The sequence below is a fragment of the Otolemur garnettii genome, unplaced genomic scaffold, assembly GCF_000181295.1.
Source record: "Otolemur garnettii isolate 467f Iridium unplaced genomic scaffold, OtoGar3 scaffold00040, whole genome shotgun sequence".
In the NCBI taxonomy this organism is placed as follows: domain Eukaryota; kingdom Metazoa; phylum Chordata; class Mammalia; order Primates; family Galagidae; genus Otolemur; species Otolemur garnettii.
Genome location: NW_003852435.1, coordinates 159,208 through 183,985, shown reverse-complemented (window position 1 = coordinate 183,985; position 24,778 = coordinate 159,208). Strand labels below are relative to the sequence as shown.

At 37.0% G+C, this 24,778-nt stretch overlaps 1 protein-coding gene across 1 annotated transcript in view; it reads right to left on the bottom strand.

Moving 5' to 3' along the window:
* The window catches only part of LOC100961950 (von Willebrand factor A domain-containing protein 8), a gene marked incomplete at its 5' end in the record, with an annotated part of 309,966 nt that overhangs the window by 150,629 nt on the left and 134,559 nt on the right, over window positions 1–24,778 (bottom strand). Inside the window, 4 exons of the mRNA XM_012805376.2 lie at window positions 141–346; window positions 6,180–6,299; window positions 8,558–8,693; window positions 10,490–10,565. Coding sequence (XP_012660830.1) covers window positions 141–346; window positions 6,180–6,299; window positions 8,558–8,693; window positions 10,490–10,565 — 538 coding nt within the window. The remainder of the gene's footprint in view (window positions 1–140; window positions 347–6,179; window positions 6,300–8,557; window positions 8,694–10,489; window positions 10,566–24,778) is intronic.

The window sequence follows — 24,778 nt, the reverse complement described above, 5'->3', positions numbered from 1 at the left end:
GCCTTCCAGATTTATAACTTAGATTACAAACACTTCATAGCCTCTTATCTGACTCACTATAATATTTTTGGAAATTGACAGACCTGAAAAAAAGAGAATGATTGCTTCTTCTAAACCTCTACGCACAGGTGGGTGCATACCTGTAAATGCTTGACTATGTTGACAACCTCTCTGGTAGAATAAGGATAGTTAATAACCCCCTGGTCAGCCAAATTCCTCAGCTCTCCAAAGGCAGACACAAGCTTCTGAAGGATGGGCTCAGGCACATTTGGTCCATACTGTCTGAGCATCTTGAGCTCTGAGTGGGGTTTGGGGTTATCAACTGCATGGCAGCTAAAAATATCACCTAAAGGAGAAAAAAATACATTCAGCATACACCTAATCCATGATTAATGCCACAGGAAACATGGACTGGTTGTTTAAAGAGCCACCAGTTGCTCGTCAAAGCACAGGACAGACATCCGACATTAGGACGGTAAAGAGAAGAAAGCGAATGACTGGAGCAAAATAAAAGAAAACCGGGTAGAATATGGTTTGGTCTGTATGGGTTAATTTCTGTTGCAAATTTTATATAATAGTTGAATACATGCTTGCTGGGAGATATTCAATACAAAGAGAAAAAGGAGAAATCTTCATTATATCTCTGCCAATGTCACTCACCCCCCAAATGCATCCAGTCTTAATAGTTTACTTAGTGAATTTATTTTTTCCAGTTCTGTGTTAGTACTTCAAAAATGCAGACATACAAAACAGAGTTTAGATGACTTGTTCCTTTTCCATTAATGGAAATATACTCTTCATATAGTTGTGAGACTACCCTTCACAAAAGTTGAAAATTTTCAAAAATTATATACATCTGTCTTATATAAATGCTTATATACGTATACACAAAAGGAAGGAATTGATATTATCACTCTCTAAACAATTCATATCTTGTGCAGATTGCTACGATATACTTCAGAGGTTTTGGAAAAGTAAACCTGCAGAGACACTATCTAAATTAAAATCAAGAAAAAGAATACAGCAACATAATATTTCACCTATAATCTAGGCAACCAAGAGGGTACTAGAAAAACATAATCTATGCTCAAAAGAAGGATGAATTTCCCACATTAAAAGTGTAAGTCTACTGATACACATGATTCAACTGATGCATAATCTAAGACACCAAGATCAAAGTAAGTGAAAATAAAAAGACTTACATTACTTAATATGTTAATTTTAGAAAATGAATACATTCAGTCAGGTAGCAATAAGATCTTACTTTGATTCAGGAGCCATTTGAACAAACAATTGTTTGTGTGTGTATGCATGTGTGTATTTAAAAGTAATGGAATAAATGAAAGCTATAACTTAAAACTTCTATCTCCTAGACTAAAGCAAATGTTAAGAATAGCTTTTGGCTTTTTTACTTAAAATGAAATTTAACACTAATATTAAAAGATAATTGATCCCTCATTCATTCATCAAATAACTATAAAATGTCTTCTATGCACCAAGTATACCTACCTCAGTAGGTACATTATATATATCAGTGATTAAAAAAATCAAAATCCTTGTCCTTAGAGAGTTTACATTTTGGCATAGGGAGATAACAAATGATAAATATAAATATTAGATGGGGTACGTTCCAAAGAAAAAAGAACAGGGAAATCATGGTACAGGATAGTAGAAATGGTGACATGTACGTGAACATGGATACTTGGGAGAGGGGCTTTCAGGAAACAATACAACTAATGCAAAGACCCTGCACCACGGCAAGCATATCTGGCATGCAGAAGAAAGAGCAGGAGAGCAGAGTGGCTGGAATAAAATAAGTGATGCACAGAGTAGTGTGGGACACCAGGTTAGAGAAAGGCAGATGTAGGAGACAAAGGATACGGGACATTGTAAACTGTTGTAAATACTTGTGCTTACACTCAGAGTAAAATGGGAAGCACAGGAGGATTTTTAACAGAGGATTGGACTGCTATGTTGAGAGGAGACTGCAGAAGGTGTTAGAGGACTAATCCCTTGTGAGCAGAGGCAGTGACCACACTGACTATCTTCCCAAGGATGTTTGTAGAGCAGACAGATAGAGATTGTCTGTCTGTTGTCTTTCTTGTCTCTCTCTCATCTGTCTCTCATCTTTTTCTCTCTGGAATAAGACTAAGGCATGCTTACTGGGCATTATAAAAGATTTGGGACCTAAGCTCAGGGGTCCTTTCCTGTAAAGCATCTCACTGTAAGTACAGTATCATCTGGCCTTTTATGTGTGGCCCTGTGGGAACTGGGGCTTGAGGAACCAGCACAAATACGGACACTCTGACTCTTGCTTTTATGGGAAAAATAATCCCTCCTTTGTCTCTGACCCAGGACTCTAGTGTCTTCTACCATGAAACTTTGGTTACTACCTTCTTAGCTTAAAAGTAGGCTAAAATCGTAGATCCCTCACAGTTCATGACAAAGGATGAGGGCAGAAGCAGGATGACTCATTAGAGGACTATTAGGAGTAATCCAGGTGAGAGACAATGGTGGCTAAAATCAGAATGGTGATAGATGGAAGTGATCAGAAGTAGGATAATTTGAATGTAAATGAAGCCAGTAAGAATTCTCCCTTAAAGATCGAATGGAGCATACGGAAAGAAGTCAAGAATAAATTTTGGGAGGTGACTCAGAAGTTGTACTTGCAACCACCCCCTCCCTCTTCCCATAATCCCTCGCACTCTTTCTTTCCAACTTGGGCCCAGCAGAATGGCTCCTGCAAAGATGTGTGGTGAGAAGAAGGGCAGTCTGCCACCAAGGACTTGAGAATACACCATGAACATTTAGAAGCGCATCCATGAAGGGGGCTTTAAGAAGTGTGCCCCTTGGGTACTCAAAGAGATCCAGAAATTAGTCGTGAAAGAGATGGAGACTCCAGATCTGTGCTTTGATACCAGGCTCAACAAAGTTGTCTGGGCCAAAAGCATAGGGAATGTCCCATACCGTATCCGTGTGTAGTTGTCCAGAAAATGTAATGAAGGTGAAGATTCACCAAACAAGCTCTATACTTTGGTTACCTATGTACCTGTTACCACTTTAAGAATCTACAGATAGTCAACATGGATGAGAACTAACTGGTGATTGTCAGACACATCAAATAAAGTTATAAAACCACACATATGTTTAAAAAAGGATGACTTTTGGCCTGAGAAGAATGAAGTTTTCATCAATAAAGATAAAAAAGATAACATATTAATCAGGTTTAAAAGGAAAAGTGAATCCATTGCAGACATGTTAACTCTAAGATATAAGAGCTATTGAATATAGATTTATAAGTATGGCATTCAGGAAGGCGGTCTAAGCTGGAGATAAACATCTGGCAATAAAAGGCTATTATAAATGATATTTTAAAACATGAAACATTCTGATTTTACTAAGGGAATGAGTGTAGAGAAGTAAAAGTGGACCAAAGCCTGAGCCTTGGAGCATTTTAACCAGGACCCAACAGAGGAGACTAAGGAGTGGTCATTAAAGTAGGAAAGTACTTCAAGGAGGACAGCAAGTAAGTGCAAGAAAATACATCAAGGAGAAGAGCATGACCAACTGGACCAACGGTAATAAATACCACCGATAAAGTAAGATGAGAACTGTACGTTGACCACTAGATTTATAAATGGAAAAGTCATGGACAACCTAGACAAGATCTGTTTCCATGAGGTGATGGGAGCAAATATCTGATTAAAATGGATTCAACAACAGCCAGGCATTGTGGCGGGCGCCTGTAGTCCCAGCTACTCAGGAGGCTAAGGCAAGAGAATCACCTAAGCCCAAGAGCTGGAGGTTTCTGTGAGCTGTGACACCACGGCACTCTACCAAGGGCGACAAAGTGAGATTCTGTCTCTAAATAAATAAATAACTAAATAATGGATTCAATAGAGAGCGATGAAAACACAGAGACAGAAAGCATAGGCAACTCTTAAGTACAAAGAACTGATATGAAGATTTTTGCTACAAAGGAGAACAGAAAAATTTAGCAATACCTGGCAAAAAAAGGTAGAATTAAGAGGATTTTGTTTATTCATTTAAGATGAAGGAAAGAGTAGCCTAACTGCGTGCTAATGGGAATAAGCTATCAGAGAGGAGGTTACCACTGACACAGGAGAGAGACGGCAGAATTGCTACAGCAGCATCCTTGAGTAGGTGGGATCTGGCGCTCGTCTGGAGGGACTGGCTGCAGTTGGGAGTGTGGACAGTTTGCCTATAACATGTGTGAAAGCAGACTAATGTAGGCAGAAGATTCGGTGGTAGGAGTCTGTGGACACTCATTTCTAATTGCTTCCATTTTTTTTCAGTGCAGTAGGAAGCCAAGAAAAGATAACAGAAGTCTGTAAGAAGAGTCAGTAACTGGAATCCAGTTAGTAATGAGGAGAGAATGCTACAAGTATAGAACTTTCATGCTTGTTCTAACCACATTCAGCTGCAAGCGTGAAGGCTCAAGGTAGTCAGACAGTTGGCAGTAACCAGAGCTGAGAGGTTCCCAGTGCATAGGACAAGCTGAAGGAGGGACAGGAAAGCTGGAGACATATGCAAGAGAGTGATAAATGTGAATGAGTATGGAATTGAAAGTAGATTTAAATAAAAGCCTGAAAGGAGAAGAAAATACTTCAAGGGGTAAGTGACAAGGTGGTAGGTTCAATGGATTGGAACTTCCAACAGGTTTGAAGTGTTGTTGGATTTAAAATACTAGAGGAAGTAGTCTGAAGGACTGGAGGTGGTAAGTGCATGAATGAGATGAAAATCACAAGGACATGAGAACAGAATCATAAAACTGAGATTTAGTTTTCAGTTACTGAAACAAGAGTATGTCCATGGGAGTGAGTGGCTAAGGTATGATGCAGGATAAGGCCACTGAAACAAAAACATCCAAGGAGCCAAAAGACCAGAGAGTTGGAAGGGTCATCTGTGCGTATAATGCAATCATTCCAAGAGGAAGAATAGGGTTAGAGAGAATGGCAGTGAACAAAGAACTAAAAATCACTGAGAAGTGACAAAAGTAACTAGGGGTAGATGACAGCAACAAGTAGCCATACATGATATAATCTGACAACATGAGATGTCAAGCAGGGGATTTTTAGGAAAGACAGAAGGAGATTGACTCCTTCCTGCAGACTCAATGTGAAGACACTGCTGCCTGAAAGGACTGCAGTGGGAAGAGGGGACTCAGAGGATGGCTTGAATTTCATCAGAGCTTTAACAGAGGGTATAGTAGAGTTCAGGATTTGGGGGTGGATGGAAGATGGAGACAGAATAGGAAGTGTGTATTCTCATAGACATTTAAATAAATGTGATGATAAGGGACTTGGGGGACAAAGGGTGACTTGTAAAAATCCTAAACATAAAAAGAACTCAAACTTGTTTACATCAAACAATTATAGGTTTAATTTGGAGTGTTCACGTTACTATAATAAGGCATGAGTTGTTAATAACTTTCAAGGTAATATCTATACATATTAACAATTACCAAAATAGTATGAGTAAATGTACCATCCCTGACCTCCATTACAGACAACCATTTTACCAGTTTCTTGTGTATTCTTCTGGAGAAATTCTATGCATGTCAACCATACACATGTACACATATGCCTCCAAGAAAAAGGCTCTGGAATCAGACAGAGTTAGATATGAAGCCCAGCTTTGCCACTCATTAGCTAAATGACTGTCAAAAAAAACCTCTCTGAGGCTCCACACCCATAGCACAGTGGTTATGACACCAGCCACATGCACCAAGGCTGGCAGGTTCAAACCTGGTCCAGGCCAGCTAAACAACAATGACAACTGCAACAAAAAAATAGCTGGGTATTATAGAGGGCACCTGTAGTCCCAGCTACTTGGGAGGCTGAGGCAAGAGAATCACTTAAGCCCAAGAGTTTGGAGTTGCTATGAGTTGTGACGCCCCAACACTCTACCAACGGTGACATAGTGACACTCTGTCTCAAAAAAAAAAAAAAAACCTCTCTGAATATCAGATATTTTCCTTCTCTAAAATGGGAATAAGTATTCTTGCTCAGTGATGATGGTGGTGGCATAGCACCTGGTAAGTATTAAATGAGGCTTTATAGCACTGTTGCTAATTTTATTATTGTTGTTGTTACTCTTATCAACAATAACAAATAATAAAACCTTTATTAAACAACAATAATAAAGCCTTGTTTTACCTAAGGTTCCAAAGAAGTCATTGCCTAGGAAAGGAAATCCAGGTCTGTTGGCCAGAACAATCATCCTAAAATCAGGATGAATCACTATAGTATTTTCTCTTCCATTCACATTAGCAGAATCTGAAAAACAAAATTTCTATTTATTCTTTATTGACATTTAATAAGTCTTAAAAATATCAAGTTATAGCCTTTAAGTAACATTAGTAATCATACTGTTCAATTATAAAAAGCTTTAAGATATCTGGCTGTGATAACTTGGTTGCAGTGGAAAAAAATCTTTCCTAAGAAAGTGTGTTCGAAAACGGATTGATAAAACATCTATTAAATTGTAGAAGAATGTACACTTTTATTGTAAATTCAATGTACACCTTAGAAGTAAACTTGTCTAAATATTGCCCTACAATACTTAAACCTAGTTTGAGAAGTTGTCCTTCCTTAAAAAACATTTTTAAAAAGATGACAATCTGTAACAAGGGATAATTATTCTTTAGTTTGTAATCAAATCAATAGCTGCACCATTTGCATAAGCCTGTCATTACGCAGCTAAGGAGCCATTTCTATTTAGATTATGCACCCTACAACCTAAATATATAGAATAAAGGTCCTGAAAACCTATCAACTCATTAGTGCAGTGTTGCTTTTTTCCAATCAAGGAATTTTACTATGGTTCTTAAAATAAATGATCTCAAGTTGACTGGGGCTTTCTTTGTACAAAGGTTTAAGATATTTAAAGAACTGAATATTACATTCTACTGGCTCGTGTACATTTCAGAGAGAATTCAAGAAGTCCAGACAATAATTTGGGATAGTAAGTTTCATTATGGTTATGTTTAAGAAGCAGCACTGGCTATGTCTGGATTTAGGGTGCCCATCTTTAAAACAAGACAATTGTGAAGCACCTGCAGTTTTATTTCAGATGAGTTTGTAAGAACCTACACTCAGTTTTTTATGATACAAAAAAGTCATCTTTCAATGTGCCACATATGTATATACTAATACCAACAATGGTTTTAACCTTTGATCCTCACTAATTTCAGTAGTGGTAAATAGCAAGGTTGTGCAGCTGCAGACAAAATTTAATTAGTTAGTTAAAACAAAATGACAATAGGAAATAAAAATTGAAAAAAGGAAATTGAAACACATAGCCCTACAAGTGATGATCTATGAAACGATGCTCATAAAAGCTTCAAGTGCTCTTTTTAAAAATGTCATTCGACAATCACAGTTGAGTTTAAAAATTATGATGACTATCCCTCAAAAACATATCAGAAAGTATAGGTTACTAGGAGATAATTACTCCTTAACTACAATTTTTGTTTTGGCAATTCTTCCTTTCCATTTCACTGTCCTCATAATGACTATAAACAGGCAGACAGAATTCTACTGAGGAAAGTCTCAATGACCTTTTTTAAGAGAAAAGTATTCAGGCTCACTGAAATTCTCCTTGTCTCATAAATTCATTGTGAAACTCAAATATTAGAATATTTTTATTAGAGTTAGTTTAGGCTCAGAAATGGCAATTCTGCAATGACGACATCCAAGAACGTCTCTGTGGTGACGCACTTGTACCTTTTTAATCAGGTCTTCCTTACACCCTCTCTTCAAATACTGAAAATTTCAGTGAGGAGTCTCAATTTGTTTGGTTTCCTTGCTATTGGTGATATATTTTCAATGGCTGGTTGTGAATTTTTAAGTCTTTTTAGGACACATAAGTTAAAAACTAGCAGATGTTCTCACATTGTATTTGACAAAGTTAATTTTTCTTTGTAGGTTAAATACACTGATTAGATTCTTCCATCTTCAAAAAGGGTGGGTGGTGAAGCAGAGGGGAAGACAACAATCTAAAAACAGAGGAAAACGGCTTCCTGAGGTAGGGATGTGTGTGTAATACAGACACACACAAACACATGCACACGTGGGTACATTCACACACACACATAAGTATATACATAAGTAAAATGTCCAGCATTTTTCTAATTGTATTGAGCTAAGAATAAGTTCTCATATTTTGAATAGAAATGTGACAGAGTTGTTTAAAATTCCCAGTAAGATAACAATAAAAAAAATCATACACAGAGAATACAGAGGTGAGTATAAGGATTTTATGTGCAAATTCTTAACACTTTTTTTAATGTAGAAACTCCTCAAGTAGAAAAATCTGAATCTGATTTTAATCCTAATACTACTACTAAAATTTTCAAAGATGCTCTCCATCTCTAAAATTGACAATGCTAAATTCAGATGTATTCATTTTTATAAATGACTGTTAATATAGACAATTTAAATTATACTGAATTTATGTTTACGCTTGTAAATAAGCCGCCAGCTAAGTTTGTGATCTGATACCACGAAGAAAACATTGCTGTTTTTATACTCACTTGCAACAATGCGTCTTCCATCTGCCAGAATCATTTCTCCATTTTCAACTAGAGTTTTTAAGATACAGGTGACATTTGTTGGGGCTTTGTCTGCTTCATCTACTACTAGAACATGACCCAACTTTACTGCTTTAACCTTTTAAGACAGAAAATTTATCACAGACAATAAAATGAAAGCAACCGTCATTAAAACTTCATCACTTACTACTTCGGATTTAATAATAGCTGGTTCTATTTAAGTTTTAAGTACACTATCAAACATACAAAAAGCCTGTAGCAGAGCAGGAAACAAAATTTTTGGATTTCCACCAAAAGCTTTACATAGTTACTAAGCTGTCAACTCTACAGTAATCTGTATATTTCATTTTAGTATTAGTATTATTCTTACGCTGGAGGTACTCAGCACCATTTCATACCCCAGAGGAGGGGAATTTAAAACTAGTATTATAAAGAGAGAAATGACTGTGCCATGGGGGTGAAGAAGAATAAGACATCACAGTCAGCTGTGGATATTAGCACACTGCACTTGATGGGGCTCTTAAAAGAGTGTACAGTTTTAATAGATCAGAATAGATGGTGCTGAGGAAGTGGGTCCTCCGGACAAAGAGAATCATTGGACAAACTCAAGAATTCCTGGAGCACATTTAGGGAAGGGTAAATACTCATAGTCGATGTTGGCTGAAACAGAGGTTAAATGTGAGAAAAGGGACTGGAAGAATAGATTGGAGTCTTCCTACTAAGGACTTGATTGCCAGCCTAAGAAATATGCACTTTGCCTCATTAAGTAGTGGGCTGCAATTTAATATGTGTGAGTTCAGACATGACAGAAATGGAGCTTGGATCCTGTACTTTAGGATATTTCATGTGGCAGCTACCTGCAGAGTAGAATAAAAGGAGATTACTGTAATAATTGGCTAAAAAGTGGTTTGGGAATCTGATCACGGGGGAGACCTAAATAGAAATAAAAAGCATTAGATCGCTCTGAAGGTTTTATAAAGGTAGAATCTATGGTTGTGGCAACTGCTTAGACGGAAAGAGGAGAAAGGGAAAGTAAGAGTCTCAGGTGTTTAGTGACTGGGTAGAGGGTGACATCATGGAAAGAAAGATGAAAAAAAGATACACACTAAATTTAAATGTAAACCTAAAGGCTCTTTCTTTATAATAAGAAATATCTCCTAACATAAAATGGACCATAGGTGTACTCTGGCTAATCACTTTAAGAAAATAACAGATTGAGACATGCCTGCTCCTTCTACCACAATTACCTTATCCTATATTTTAGGATATATCCTAAACTAAATTTTGAAAGAGAAAACATGCAGCTTCCTTCCCCACCCCATCTTTGTTCAGGGTAAGTCAGGCGTGACCTGGGAGATTTCAGGTAGGAGATGCTCACGATTCCATCTCAGGGTATACAGATCACAGAAGTTCCAGGATGGCTTATCTGTGCCATTGCTGCAAAGGAGTTATCTGCACAGAGGGATGTGCCTGGCAGGCTGGGATGTCTTTGGGTTTTATGTGGGAAGCTGAGGTCTAGACCTTCCCAGCTGCCCAAAATACCAGACTAATATTTTATCAGTTAGAAACATTTAAAAAACCTTTTCTAGAAACATTACCTTATTTCAAACTCTACACATCTGAAAACAACAGCAAACTTTTTTTTAAAAATTCTGGAATAAAAGGAAATCAATAGAGGATTTCTGTCATTCCTTAAACCTTTCACTTTGAAGACAGAATGGAATAAAACATGTCATTTCCCCCAAAATTTGCATTTAAATATCCATTCCTAAAATGACACATGAATAATGGCTTTCCAGGTAGACTGAAATACATCAGAATCCATGACAGACACCCCCTCGATTCCCAAAGGCTGAAATACAACTATCATTCAAACACCGCACTTGAAGACGTTCACATAATTGGATTACTAACCAAAGGTGAGTCTTCATACACAATAAGTCCATCTTTAACTGAAGGCTGAAGAGTAAGAGTTTGTACTGTGGTGTCCCTAAAATTAAAATGACACATTTTATAGTTAATAAGAAAACAAACTGATGTTTGATTATGAATAAAAATACAACATGCGGATTTTAAAAAGATTTTTATTCATCATACTGCTTTTCCCCCCAAAAGTAAAAATAGTAAGTGAAATTTCTATTAGCAATAGTATTTTGTAGATTTAATAAAGTACAAATTGAAAGGGTTTGGAAACCAATCCAAGTTTATAGATTACACAGGTTCTTTACTTCTGTCTTTTTTTCTGGTACTCTCTTCTTATAACCATTTCATACCTCAAAATCACCTCCTAGGGGTGAAAAGGAGAAGTTAAAAATACAAATTTATAGGCTCCGCGTCCATGGCTCAGTGGTTAGGGCGCCAGTCACATACACTGGAGCTGGCGGGTTCAAACCCGGCCCGGGCTTGCTAAACAACAATGACAATTACAACAAAAAAGTAGCCAGGCATTGTGGGGGGTGACTGTAGTCCCAGCTACTTGGGAGGCTGTGGCCAGACAATTGCCTAAGCCCAAGAGTTTGTGGTTGCTGTGAGCTGTGAGACCACAGCACTCTACCCAGGGTGACATAGTGAAACTCTGTCTCAAAAACAAACAAAAAAACCACACAAATTTATAGATAACATTTATGTTATTTTAAAATGATTTTAATGGCAATTTTGGTAATGACTGACATGCTGACATGACCAATTAGAGCATGTCTATGAATTTCATGGTCAGGCCCAATCTGCCTTCATTAGGTCCAAAACCAGACTACCTTAGCCCACTCCAAGAACACAGAGGAGTTACTTATGAGATTTTGAACAGTTCTGCTGGGATTAGAGCAATCCATTTTACTTTCTTAAACCTCCCTTCTATTATTTACTTGACTCTTCTTTAGATCAAGATCTTCAAAACTACTTTTTAAAGTTTTTTTTTTTGGAGACAGAGGCTCACTCTTGCCTCTGAGTAGAGTGTCATGGTGTGATAGCTCACAGCAACTTCAAACTCTTTGACCCAAAAGACTTGCCTCAGACTCCCAAGTAGCTTGAACTACAGGCAACTGCCACAATGCTGAGCTAGTTTTTCTATTTTTAGTAGAGACAGGGTCTCGTCTTGCTTAGGCTGGTCTTGAACTCCTGAGCTCAAGGGATCCTTGATGCCTCAGCCTCCTCAGGGTGCTAGGATTACAGGTGTGAGCCACTGTGCCCAGCAAGATCTTCAAAACTATTAATAGTAAGCTATCCTGGTGATATGAGCTTCCTTATTGAGATATGAAATTCACATCAACTGTGGATATTCATGTGTGTACAGAAGCTACAGATGACAGGTAGGTCAGACATTTTTAAAGGATACATTTATATTTTCTCTTCTGCATATACTCTATCTTAAAACTGAAAAATTTTTATGGCCAGCTTAACCATGTCACACAGAGAATTAGAACTACTTTTAAAGTGTGAGTTATCACCTTTAGAAGAGTTCAAGCTGTCTTTTCAAACTATGCTATCTCTTATTCAAAGTAAAAGGTAAAGCTGCCAAGTGTTGTTTTGAGTATCTACTATGTGTGAGACTCTACTTGGATAGTGACCTTCAGACCTTGGTGCTATAATATACTGGTGAAACATATACCCAAATGATACATTTTACTATAATTAAAACTATAAAATGTCTTATTTTATTTTATTTATTTATTTAGAGACAGAGCCTCAAGCTATCCCCCTGGGTAGAGTGCCGTGGCATCACAGCTCCCAGCAACCTCCAACTCCTGGGCTCAAGTGAGTCTTCTTCCTCAGCCTCCCAAGTAGCTGGGATCACAAGCGCCCACCACAGCGCCCAGCTATTTTTTGGTTGCAGCCATCATTGTTGTTTTGGTGGGGCGGGCTGGATTTGAACCTGCCACCTTAGGTGTATGTGGCTGGCCACTTGAGCCACAGGCGCTGAGCCATGTCTTTTTTTTTTTTTTTAAAGTAATAAATATCACACAATAATCAAAGCCAAAGCAAATGTAAGATATTTACTCAAATCTTTTTTTGTTTGTTTTAGCAAAACAAATATAGGATAGACATAAAATTCATGTGCAAAAAATCAGTTAATGCTCTGAGAGGCAGTTGTGGGGTAGTGGAAAGAGGACTTTGGAGTCAGATCAATCAAGACTCAAATTCTAATTCTTGCCACTTGTTAGCCATAGGATTTTGAGTAAATGATAAAGTCAACCCAAGAGGATCATTGATAGAACTCTCAGAAAGTATCTAGCACGGTATCTGGCAGGTAGAAGGAGTATAATTTGTTGTTATTGTTATAGCTATTGTGACTGACGGTTTCTTGCTGGTCTCACTTTACTTATCTTCAGGTGTTAGCACAGATGGTACTTCCTGGATATCCCTTCCTTGATCTTTTGCAGACCAGGTTAGGAGGCCCTGTTTTGTGTCCCCTTTGAGACCTAGCTATCCCTTATGCCAGCCCTAACCAGACTATATTAAAATTACACATTTTGATATTGACCTTTCTATACACCTTGTCAGATCTAAGAGTGTAGAACATGTTTACCTTGTCCCTCACTATGTTCCCAGCATCTAATGGCTGTCTGGCTCACAGGAGGAATTTAATAAATATTTGTTGTATGAATGAAATAAACAAAAAATAATAAAGGTTAAAAACATCAACATTGTAGCTAATGGAGCATTATATATAATGTTATATGGACTTCCAAATTTATTGGGCCATGAAACTCTTTCTTTTTTTAAACAGAGAATTTGGAGCCCACTCTAGTAAATGTTGGGTTTTAGTAAATTAAGGCTGGCTTTCTTAGAAGTAAAATAGTCCTTATTCCTATATAAGCCAGTATTATAAAGTATAGTCATATAAAAAGGTATACTTGGGGTTGAAAATATTGAGAAACTGATTGTTTATGTCCATCATCGACTCCAAATGACTTGTATTTAGACTCGAGATTGCAGTGGGTAACATTAGAGTCCTCATTTGCCAGGTCTTGAACAGCTATGGGGGGGTAAATCTAGACATTTATAATTTCTAGATTAGCTATCTTATTTGTAGCCTTAAAGGCTTCTTTCTTTTACTTGATCAAGTGGTTCTTGGTCTCTTCAGTTAATTCTTGGGAGTTCTGGCCTCTTGCCATTCCTGACCCCTATCTAAGCTCCCCCATGATCCTGGCTCTAGGAGAGCCTGGTAGACAAACTCATAATTTACTCTTCCTATAGCCGTAGCACTGTACTTGACAAATAATCTAATATTATTTGTTCATCTTCACTAAAAGTCAAATTAAATTGTGTCTAAAAATAAAACCCTGGGGGACGATAAGGAAAGTGAAAATACATTGTGACAGTTTGTTGGTGTTTATTAACTTTTAGTATATTTCTTGTGCAATATAATGGTAGTCACATGCATATTTTTGTGCTTATGGATCTTATAAATTTACCATAGGGCATTGTTATTCTTTGCTAACAAGTTAATTTTTAAAGTTTTAAAGAAATCAAGTACAAAGTTTAATTAATCTGACTTATATTCACTGTTCAGATTCTAGCTATAGAGAAGCGGGTGGGTGAGGATGGGAAAGAAATGAGCTCACATAGATTTTTATAGCAATATAATGAATTTCTCACCTCAGCTCTCACATATTTAATGGGCAACAACATGCCACCTTCCAGCACCAAAAAGGAAAAAGGAACTCTTGCATCATTGTCAGTAAAGGAAATCCAGTTGTTACCTTAGTAATTATCGTGCTTTATAATAGATTAAGAACACTAAATTCGAAATGAATTCTATTTCTACAAAGAAAATGAAATTGTTTTCAGCACCAAGAAAAAAGGAACTCGTGCATCATTGTCAGTAAAGGAAATCTAGTTGTTACCTTAGTAATTATTGTGCTTTATAACAGATTAAGCACAGTAAATTCAAGATGAATTCTATTTTTACTAAGAAAATGAAAGTGCTTTATAACATTTGAATTCTGATGGTATGCAATTTGTCAAGTCAGATTTATAAAAAGACTTTTTGTTCCAGAAAAAAAAAAACAACCCATAGGTCTGTGGGAATAAGCACAAATCAGATAATTTCCAAAAAAGACTAAAAGGAGTATAAATACAAATTAGAAATGTAGCTTTCACTGGAGAAGTTAGCGAGAAAGAGAAATTTCTATGATAAAAGTGGTTTTGTTCTGTTATTCTTATCGATCCTTTCGTCTAGTGTCAAAGAAAGCTAATAGAACATGTAAAATAATACTGCCTTTAAAAAAAATGGCTAGCTTACATCTTGGTAAGTTACCCTGATTATGTAAAGGTAGAAAACAATCCACTATCCTCCCCCATTGTACTTAATATACTAAGAAAAAAAGCTGGATCTCCAAGATATCCGATAAATATTATAAATTTCAACTTAGTAAGAGATAAGGTGACTGCTTTTGTTGTTGTAGGTAGAATGTAAAATTACTCAAAGACAATATAATGTTTCTTTTTCAGAAAGTATTTGATTAAAATCATTACTTTGCATTTATGGGGCATCTGGGATCAAAAGATATTAATCATCCACACAAATAAGCAATGACCCTTAGAGAATATTTTATTTGCTACAATTTCAATTCTACTATGATTTTTTCCTTTCAAAAACAGCTTTGAAATATAAGCTAATAAAAGTTTAGCATGAACACTTTCAACAATACTAGGAAGAAAAAAAGTTAAAACACATCTTAGATACATTTTCTTAGCCTTATTAAATCTTAGGATCTAATAAAGAGATGATTTTCAAGTATGTAACATTTACTAGTAATGCTTGATAAATTAATTACAATGTTCAGCTAATTGTTGACATTTATGTTATCATAAATTGTTCTTACTTTTCACTATATTATAATCTACAGCTATCCATGAAAGCCTGTATAAACAAAGGAGATATTCAAAGAAATACTGAGTTAATGGGGCGGCACCTGTGGCTCAAAGGAGTAGGGCACTGGCCCCATATGCCAGAGGTGGTGGGTTCAAACCCAGTCCTAGCCAAAAACTGCGAAATACTGAGTTAAAATATATTCTTCTTTTAATTCTGCTTTTTTTGTTTCTTGGGGTTTTTTTTTTGAGACAGAGTCTCAGGATGTTACCCTGGGTAGAGTGCTGTTGCATCACAGCTCACAGCAAGCTCCCACTCTTAGGCTTAAGCAATTCTCTTGCCTCAGCCTTCCAAGTAGCTGGGGTTACAGGCACCCACCACAATGCCCGGCTATTTTTTGGTTGTAGTTGGCGTTGCTTGGCAGGCCCAGGTTGGATTTGAACCCGCCAGCTCTGGCATATGTGGCTGGTGCCTTAGCCGCTTGAGCTACAGGTGCTGAGACTAATTCTGTTATTTTAAAGATTTCTTTTCTTTTCTTTTCTTTCTTTTTAAATGAGGGTCTCAATATGTTGCCAAGCCTGGTCTTGAACTTCTGGCTTCAAGCAATACTCTTGACTTAGCCTACCAAAGTGACTGCAGGAGTAAGCCACCATGCCTGGCCTTAAAATTGTTTTTTTTTTTTTTTTTTAAATTAGAGTTACTAACAATGTTACATGGTAACATAAAATGATTCCAGATGCAATAAAAACAATTAAAGTGTGTAAAGACCAGGCTTTTGTCAAAATAAGGAATGAAATTGGCCTCTAGAATACAATCTGTTCTGAAATGGTGCATGTAAAGACACATTAAGCTATTATCTTCTAATTTTTTGAGGAGCAAAAGATCTAAAAAGTGACATTTATTATGCGGCTACTCTAATGAGTTGTATTTTAATAGATTTATGATTAACTTTCTTTTAGAAAAACAATAATAGTTAAACACAGGAGTAAAGGATAAAAAAGTTTTGGGTTTTTTTGCTGTTTTTGGCTGGGGCTGGATTTGAACCCACCACCTCTGGCATATGGGGCTGGCACCCTACTCCTTTGAGCCACAGGCGCCACCCAATAAAAAAGATATTTAAGAGTTTCAAATAGCTGACCAAAAAAATCTTCTCTAACTTTATACTTTATTAAAATAACAATGGCCATAGGAATAGTCCACTCAATTATATGAGCCAAACATAAGAAAAGACAGAATGTAGCACAAAGAAGGCACTGAATATTTACTCATTATTTCAAAAAATAGGTTATGAAAATAGAATTAAATGGCAATATTTACTAATAAGGTATAAATCTAACATCATTAACTGAGCAGTAAATGCTGTTAAAAGGAATTTTTCAAGTGAAGAAGAGTTCATGGCATCATTAAGAATATCATTTTCATAAGGCTTATTCTAAAATAAATAAATAAAGGTAAGAAGCACTAGTAATTATTATTAATAAAACAGAGAGTAGTACTTGGAATAGGCGATGCAAACAAGTTTAAGAATCTGTTTACAAATTGTCTGGGCTCTCTGCTGACCAGCAGCACTCTATCCATCCCCTCACCTCTACCTACAAAAGATAAATTTATTTTGTCATATTAGGAAAGAAATTTTCTCATCCCCTCAAACAGAAATACAAGCAGTGTCATCCAAACCGAAGGGGGAAAACACAGATGACAGTACAGAATAAGCTATGACTACTACAGCGTTAAAGTGGGCATCAGATTAAAGCTGAGTCCTCCCGGTTTGGTCAATCACTTAACCTCTTGAAGGTCAAGGTTACTTGTCTCTATAGAGGGAATTAACATAGAACATATGAGGGAATCTAGTAGAGTAAAAAGTAAGGAAAATAAAAGGAGAGCGAGCAAGTGAGAGGGAGTGTTATTATACAGTGCTTTGAATGTTTTGAATGCTTTGAGAGAAAAGTCCTTTTATTAAGATAAGCAAAATATTATTTCTGCCAAAGTGACTGAAAAGACTCCAGCTCTTAAAATAGTTGCTTTGGAGGATGAATAGTTTATTTAGTAGTCAATCCCTCATCACTAATATACCCAAATGCAAAAATCCTAACAAACTATAAAGGAAAGGAAGACATTAGGGGGATAATATTTATGTAAGGAAGTTTTCCTGTGATGTAACACTTTGCTCTTCAGAGGTAGGTTCTTATGGGAACAGCTGTTAGAAAACAGCCACAGAAAAACGGCCATCTGGTAGAAACTAAGACTTTCTAAATATGCTTCGTTTGCAAAACATTACTTCTACCGTGTCTCCTAGTACTACATTAATACGTAAAAAGAAAGTTTTCGAAAAGTCAAAGCCATGTTGATAATCAAGTCTTTGAACAAACTCTGAAAATTTTGTAAGTTGTCCAGTTGTTAGAAATAAAAACAAACCTATAATACTAAATGGTACATGGGAAATTGAATCTTTTAACCTTACTCCAAAAACTAGCTTTCCAGATCGGTAAATGTTAGGGACTCAAAATGACCTGATTTCTTTTTTTATAGGAAATTTGTTTTCCCTTTCCTATAAAAGAAGGAAAAATAATGTGCAAGTCCCTTATTTGAACAGAAAAATGTATTTTCTAATCAGTATTTTAAAAGGAATAGAAGAATTGAATGCAGGTAAAAATGCAAAGTTAAATGAGTGTACAAAGATGCATACGAGATGTAAGCAAAGGGTGAGGCCTATGAATATTATGTCCACTGGACAAATCTTACCAGAAAATATAGTATACAGTAATTTATATTTAAACAGACTTCACCAATTGAGTAACAACATAAAAATATGATGAAGAAAAAATTAGTACACAAACACATTTTCTTTTCTTTTCTTTTTCAAGAAAGAGTCTTACTTTGTCACCCTGAGTAGAATGCCATGGCATCATAGCTCACAGCAACCTCAAACTCTTGGGCTTAAGTGATTCTCCAGTTTCAGCCTCCTGAGTAGCTGGGACTACAGATGCCCGCCACAATCCCCGACTATTTTTTAGAGACGGAGTCTCTCAGTTGCTCAGGCTAGTCTTGAACCTGGAAGCTCAGGCAATCTACTTGCTTCGGCCTCCCAGAAAGGACTTTTCAATTTATTCAACTTAAATTTATTGAACATCTACTAAAACTGCTTTACACTTGATCTTAGCCAAAAGGCCAAGAAGTGATAATGGGTACTGCTTTAGATATTACAGAAGTATTATGAACAAAACATTTAAAAATTCCTTCCCTGATGACCTTAAACTCATATTTAAGGGAACTTATCTTACCATGCTATTAATTTAACCACCTTTAGAATAGCACGAACTTGATTTTGCATGAGATTCAATATCAACAGATATTTTACCATAGGCAATTCAAAGAAAAAAGCTAAAAGATATTTTTGATTACTGGGACAAATGATAAACTAACCTACTGTTGTTTAAGTCTACCAGGAGAAGCATGTCCTCCATGACACTGGTGAGGCATGCCTCTTTTGGTTAGTAACCAGAATACATTTCTATATAATACACATTGTCTAAGTATATAAATTACATTTTGTATGTAGCATATTATTATTTGATATACTATAATCCAAGAATTATTTTATACTCATTTCTGGTTGTTCATCAATCGGAAAAAAATCTGAATGCTCTCATTGTAAGTTTATGAGACTTTAATCACCCAGGTCAAACAGAAAATTGTATATAAATAAGAATTATATTTGGGGCAGCACCTGTAGCTCAGTGAGTACAGCACTGGCCACCTACACCCAGGCTGGCAGGTTAGAACCCAGCCCAGGGCAGCTAAATAACAATGACAACTGTGACAAAAAAACAGCCAGGCATTGAGGTGGGCACCTATAATCCCAGCTACTGGGGAGGCTGAGGGAAAAGAATCCCTTAGGCCCAAGAGTTTGAGGTTGCTGTGAGCTACGATGCCACTGTACTCCACCAAAGGCGACATAGTGAGACTCTGTCTCAAAAAAAAAAAAAAAAAAAAGAATTGTATTTGGAAAACTCTTACCTTAAATCTGTTTTCGTTTTCTACATTTATCTCTATTTTATTAAGTTTTTCTTTTGATAGATTTACTTTAAGGAAGATACAACTGCATCATAAATATAAATATATATATATATATATATATTTTTTTTTTTTTTTTTACGCTTTTGGCAGCAAAAGTTAAAGGGTTCATTACAACCCTGGTCTATCTTCCAGTGTCATTTTCATGGCAGAGGAGAAGGAAAAGATACCTCTGAGGAATCAGAGGGCAGAACTGAAGCAACACTCTGAGCACACTTCCTTGTCATCCCATGTTTTATCTTAAAATCGGATGTAGATGTTGAGTGCCATTGTATACACAGTTTGCTTCATTACAGAAATATTTAAGTCGTCACCAGGAAAACAGCAGCAAGGAGCTGTTGTCCGGAGTCAGCACTTTCAGGAAACTTAGTTGAACTGCAGACAGCTGATGCTTCTGTTCTGGTATCCATCACATTATTTCTTGAACCCAAATTAAATAAATGAGTGGTCATAAATGGCAATCATTTTTTCACTGTTTTATGGGCTGCATCAGGGTAATTCCTATGGAGTAATGGAGAATGCCAAAAAGGCAATGTATGTAGCATTTCAACAACTACACATTTTAAAGACATCGCTTAGCTTATGCCATCTTAGGACTGAAAAGTTCTCTTATTTCCTGGGCAACCTCTTCTACTTTTTCAAGGGGATGTGGTTCAATTGTCCTTTTTTCTCATTTGAGGTTCAGTATTATTGCTATTTACTTAAGGTTAGCCAGAACACCTCTACAACCACACCAAAAAGAGAAAAAAAAAGGAGTACTTGATACATAGCTGAAGAAATGTTTAAAAAAAAGAAAAGGACATATTTTTAGAGGCAAATGACTGGAAAGAGGCTACTGCTCAGCCTCCTCAGTGAGGCCTTGCCTGGCTGCCCTATTCCAAACTGGAGCCCTGTTCTGAACCCCCTTCCTGACTTTATTTTTCCCCATGATAACACTTACCACTAGTTGAAATACTACATATTTTAATCATCTCATATTCTCTCTCTCTCCCTCTCCCTCTCTCTCTGTGTGTGTGTCTTTCAACAGCAACTACAGTATAAACATGAAGCCTGGGCTTTTGTTCACTTATATATCAGTCGCACTTAGCAAAGTAAGTAACTAGCATATAGAAGATATTCCACATGACTGTTGAAAGAGATACACTTTAGCTTCATTCGCCTTTCCTAAGGCCATACTGAATTCCTAGAAGCTCCCTCGAGCGTCACCTTTACTTCTGTGCACCTTCTCTCTTCTCTGGAAAGTTTTCTCTTCCTTTCTTCTCCCTTTACCTCACTAACTGTCAAGGTCCATTCTTTAAGCAGTCACCTCAAATGTCGCCTTCTCTTATAAGCATTCCTATTTCTCCTTTCTGGCCTCCCAGCTGAATTAATTGTTCCACACAAAGTATTTTATGTTAAGAAACTTTTTTCTCCCCCACAAGATATCTCACCTACAGACAAGCCCATAACATCTTTTTGTATATATCCAGTACTTATCATTATGCTTTATACCTTGTAAGAATAAATGAATACGTGAGTATATTAAACAAATATTATGTGCTTCCAAAGTATAAAACAGATGATTAGGCATAAAGGGTTATAAAATGAATAATTCAGAGACCTTGCTCTCAGGAAGCTCACAGAACCGATAGAAAGACATATACAAGACAATTAAATGTAATTCACATTGGGAGGTGATCAGGCTATAAATGAAATCAAGACAAAGTTCAATGGGAACTCAGAAGAGAAGGGAATTATTTTGGTGTAAGGAGAAAAAAGTCCTGATGATTGAATTTGATTTTAGCTGGCAGGGATGGGTGGAGATGCTTCCAGGTAGAGGGGCAGACAAACGTGCAGAAGGGGGAGACACGAGAGCAGGTAAGGCACACCTAGTTATCCAGGGTGTGGAATGTAGAGGCCTGGAAGGAAGTAGAGCTGGATAAGGAGGCTAAGTCAAGTGTACACCTGTTCTTAAATATCATGCTGAAGAGTCTGAATTTCATTTCATGAAAAATATGAAGTCATCAAAGGACGAATCATCTATCCATCTCAGAGAGAGGGCTCTCTAAATGGACGTCCCAGAGATGGATGGGAGGGAAGAGACAATGTAGTTATTCAGTTGTTCAACAAACATTTACTGAAATCTGCCATATTCCAGACACTATGGTGAAAGTCGGCAGTTCAAAGATATATCTCTACCCTAGTAGAGAGCTCATTACCTAGCAACAGAAGTAAGATATAGGAGCTCCCAATAGTGATAAAAATGACAGGTACAATAGCAGAGCCTGTTCTTGGTCAAAGGCACTAAACTTAACCATCAATAAAAGTTTCTGGGAACACACATTCTGAAACATACAAAAATAGAAAAAAAAATGAGCTAGAGATGGAAAATGGTATCTGAAAAACACTATTAGATTTTATTTGTTAATAACATAAAAAACTTTTTGTTCTCATTAAAAATTAAAGAGGGATATTTTGGGAAGAACAATGTGATCGATGCTCTTTATTATTTGTGTGATTTAAAAGTCTGGTCCTAAATTCAGTTTATTTCCCTATTTCATTTTAAGGGCGAGTATAGCTGACAAAGAGCTCATGAAGACGTGCAGACCCAGTGGGGGAAGTGCATTACTGACTGCACTCCCCAGAGCTCAACATGCATTTTTCAATCTCATTTTTGTACCCCACTTTTAAAAACACTTTGTGCCAATGGTGGCACAAAGAAAGGAAACAGTATCTGCTTGTGGAGAAAGGAGGAGGAGGGGGAAGAAGCCTCTAAGAAGTTTTCCTAGACAAAATGAATTTGCATTTTGAAGAAAAAGTATGAGTTTTCCAAGTAGACTTGACAGAAAATTCCAGGTCACAAGAGCCACATATGTGGCGAGCTATGGAGCCATGGGTATGTGTGTGAGACAGGAACCGCAGGCCGTTCCTACAGCTTAAGCATATGTGGGAGAAAAAGGGTAGAAGTAAGACAGTGACAATCAAACCATAGCGATAGACTTAATGGTGTTGGCAAATGGAGTTGTTCATTAAAAGGTTCTGAGCAGGACAGTAAGTGATCAGCCCTATTGGCTGGAACAATGGGAAGCATGAAAATGAGAGATTATAGGTTGACTTCTTAACCAGAAGGCTACTGCTAAGGATAAGTCCAGGCAAGAGAGGATGAGAAATGGATGAGTTTCCACTACTACCAGCACGCTATCATCAGTAACTCTATTTGCCAGGAAAAGACCACAGCTATGCTTGGTACCTTTAGCTGTTGGCTGTAGTCCTATTCCAAACTGTCACTTGACCAAATTCTCAGAACCCTCTAGTCACTGTAATCTGAAAGACTGGCTATTAGTTCTCCTACAAATCCATCCTACATTGGGTCAATCCATCTGCTGAGTCCCCAGAATGGACTGAAATACTAGGAGGTCTTACAGTAAATCGCATAATTATGAACACAGTCATTGCTGCTAAACTCATCAGTGTTATGAGTTCTACTCTAGCAGTCTTCCATTTACTTCTTATAACATTATCCTTTAACACGTTTTATATTCTTTTCATTTTATCATAGGCATTCCAGTTTATTAAATTATTTATTCATTGCCCACCTCACCACTAGAAAAAAAGCTTCATGAAGGCAGTGACCTTGTCTGTCTTGTTCGTTACTCTATTCTCAAGGTCAAGAAAAGTACTAGGGACATCATAGAGCTCAACAAAGATCTGTTATAGCAGATTTGCTTTGCCAACAAATGAGCCTGTCTTGAACTGCTGTGGCACTGACTTCTGAAAGCTCATAACTAAACCTTTCCCAAAGCTACCTCACCCAGAAATGCCTGGGAGATTATAAGTTTCTCCTTCCCACGGGCACGCCCTTAACCAATGACTTATTGATATGGGGGCAAAAAAGGCTGGCCCTCTTGGCTCCTGAGGGATTAACTAAATAGTACTATCCACACTCTGGCACTACTCATGAAGAGGTTGAGGTTGGACTTCAGCTAAAACCAACTCTTTTTGCTGGCCTAATCCTGTCGCCTGCAATTCCTTACAGGTTTCACCTGAAAGCTTCCTCTCTCCCTAAAATCACTTCCACAAACACTTCCATCTCTGGCTGTGCTTTTCGGGAATCCGATACAGGATATCTGGTGACTTTGAATGAATGAATAGATGAATGAAGATAAATCCCCTTCTGTTCATTTTCCCACTATTGCCAGCATCTCAAGAGTCTGACTACATCCATATTTGTCTCACTTAAGGAATGGCACTTTATAAAGCTCAACAATTACATGTAAAATCTAACTGAATAAAAAGTGGGGAGGTGTGTGGCCCTGGTACGAGACACTCCTCACTCATCCGCTTACCTAAGGGCATGTGGGAAGCCTGAAGTTGGTGCTGACTGGGAAGGCCCAGAGAGAGGCGAGCAGGTTGAAGTGGCTGGGGTATGACGTAAAGTGTGCTAAGATAATCTGCGATGGAAGACTTCCACTACTCAGTTTACGTTGATGACAAGAACTAAAACTTTTTTAAATCCCGCCCCCATCAGACTAGCACTGATCATACTAGAAATTAATACAAAATTATAATTTTCTTAACAAAATTTGCTTTATAAGCAAAAAAAGGATATGAAGGTTATAAACTAAACTTATAACAATGATTGACTTGAGGCAGGGAGATGAGACTGGAGGTAGTGGTTAAAGGGCACCTCAGCTATTAATATAGTATTTTATTTCTGCAAAAAAGAAGACATAAAATGAGTTGTTAAATCTGGGTGATAAAACTGGGTTATATATTTTTGTTTACTTTTTCTGATTTTTAAAGTTTTTCTCAAACTAAAAAAGTATATAACACTTGAAAGGAATGTAGCTGTTCTCTCATGGAAAGGTACATAACAAAACCAAAAAAAATCACAATACACATTGCGTCAGTGCTTCTTAAGACTGTGATATAGAAAATAAAAATGGAGAAGGCCACAGAATCCTCATTGTTTCCAGTTTTGTTTTTTTTTCTTTTTCCCAAACAGCCTAGCATACCACTTGCTGATAATTCCAGTTTCAGGAGTTTCTCACTCACCAACCTATATAACCCGCAAATCAGAAGCCAGGATAATTCAGTGAGTGCACTAAAAAAGGGGGCCTCAGTAAAGTAGTGTCAGCCTGGGAGGAACAGCACATAAAAGACCACAAAATTACTTTAGTTAACACTTTTATGAACCACCCTGTGACAGAACAGAAAAGGGGGCGATTAAATTTACTGATGACACACCTCAGAGGAGATATGATTGAAGGTCAAAGTTAGTTTAATAATCTGGAGAAGTGGTCAAGAAAACAGAAAATGAGATTTAATAAGGATATTAA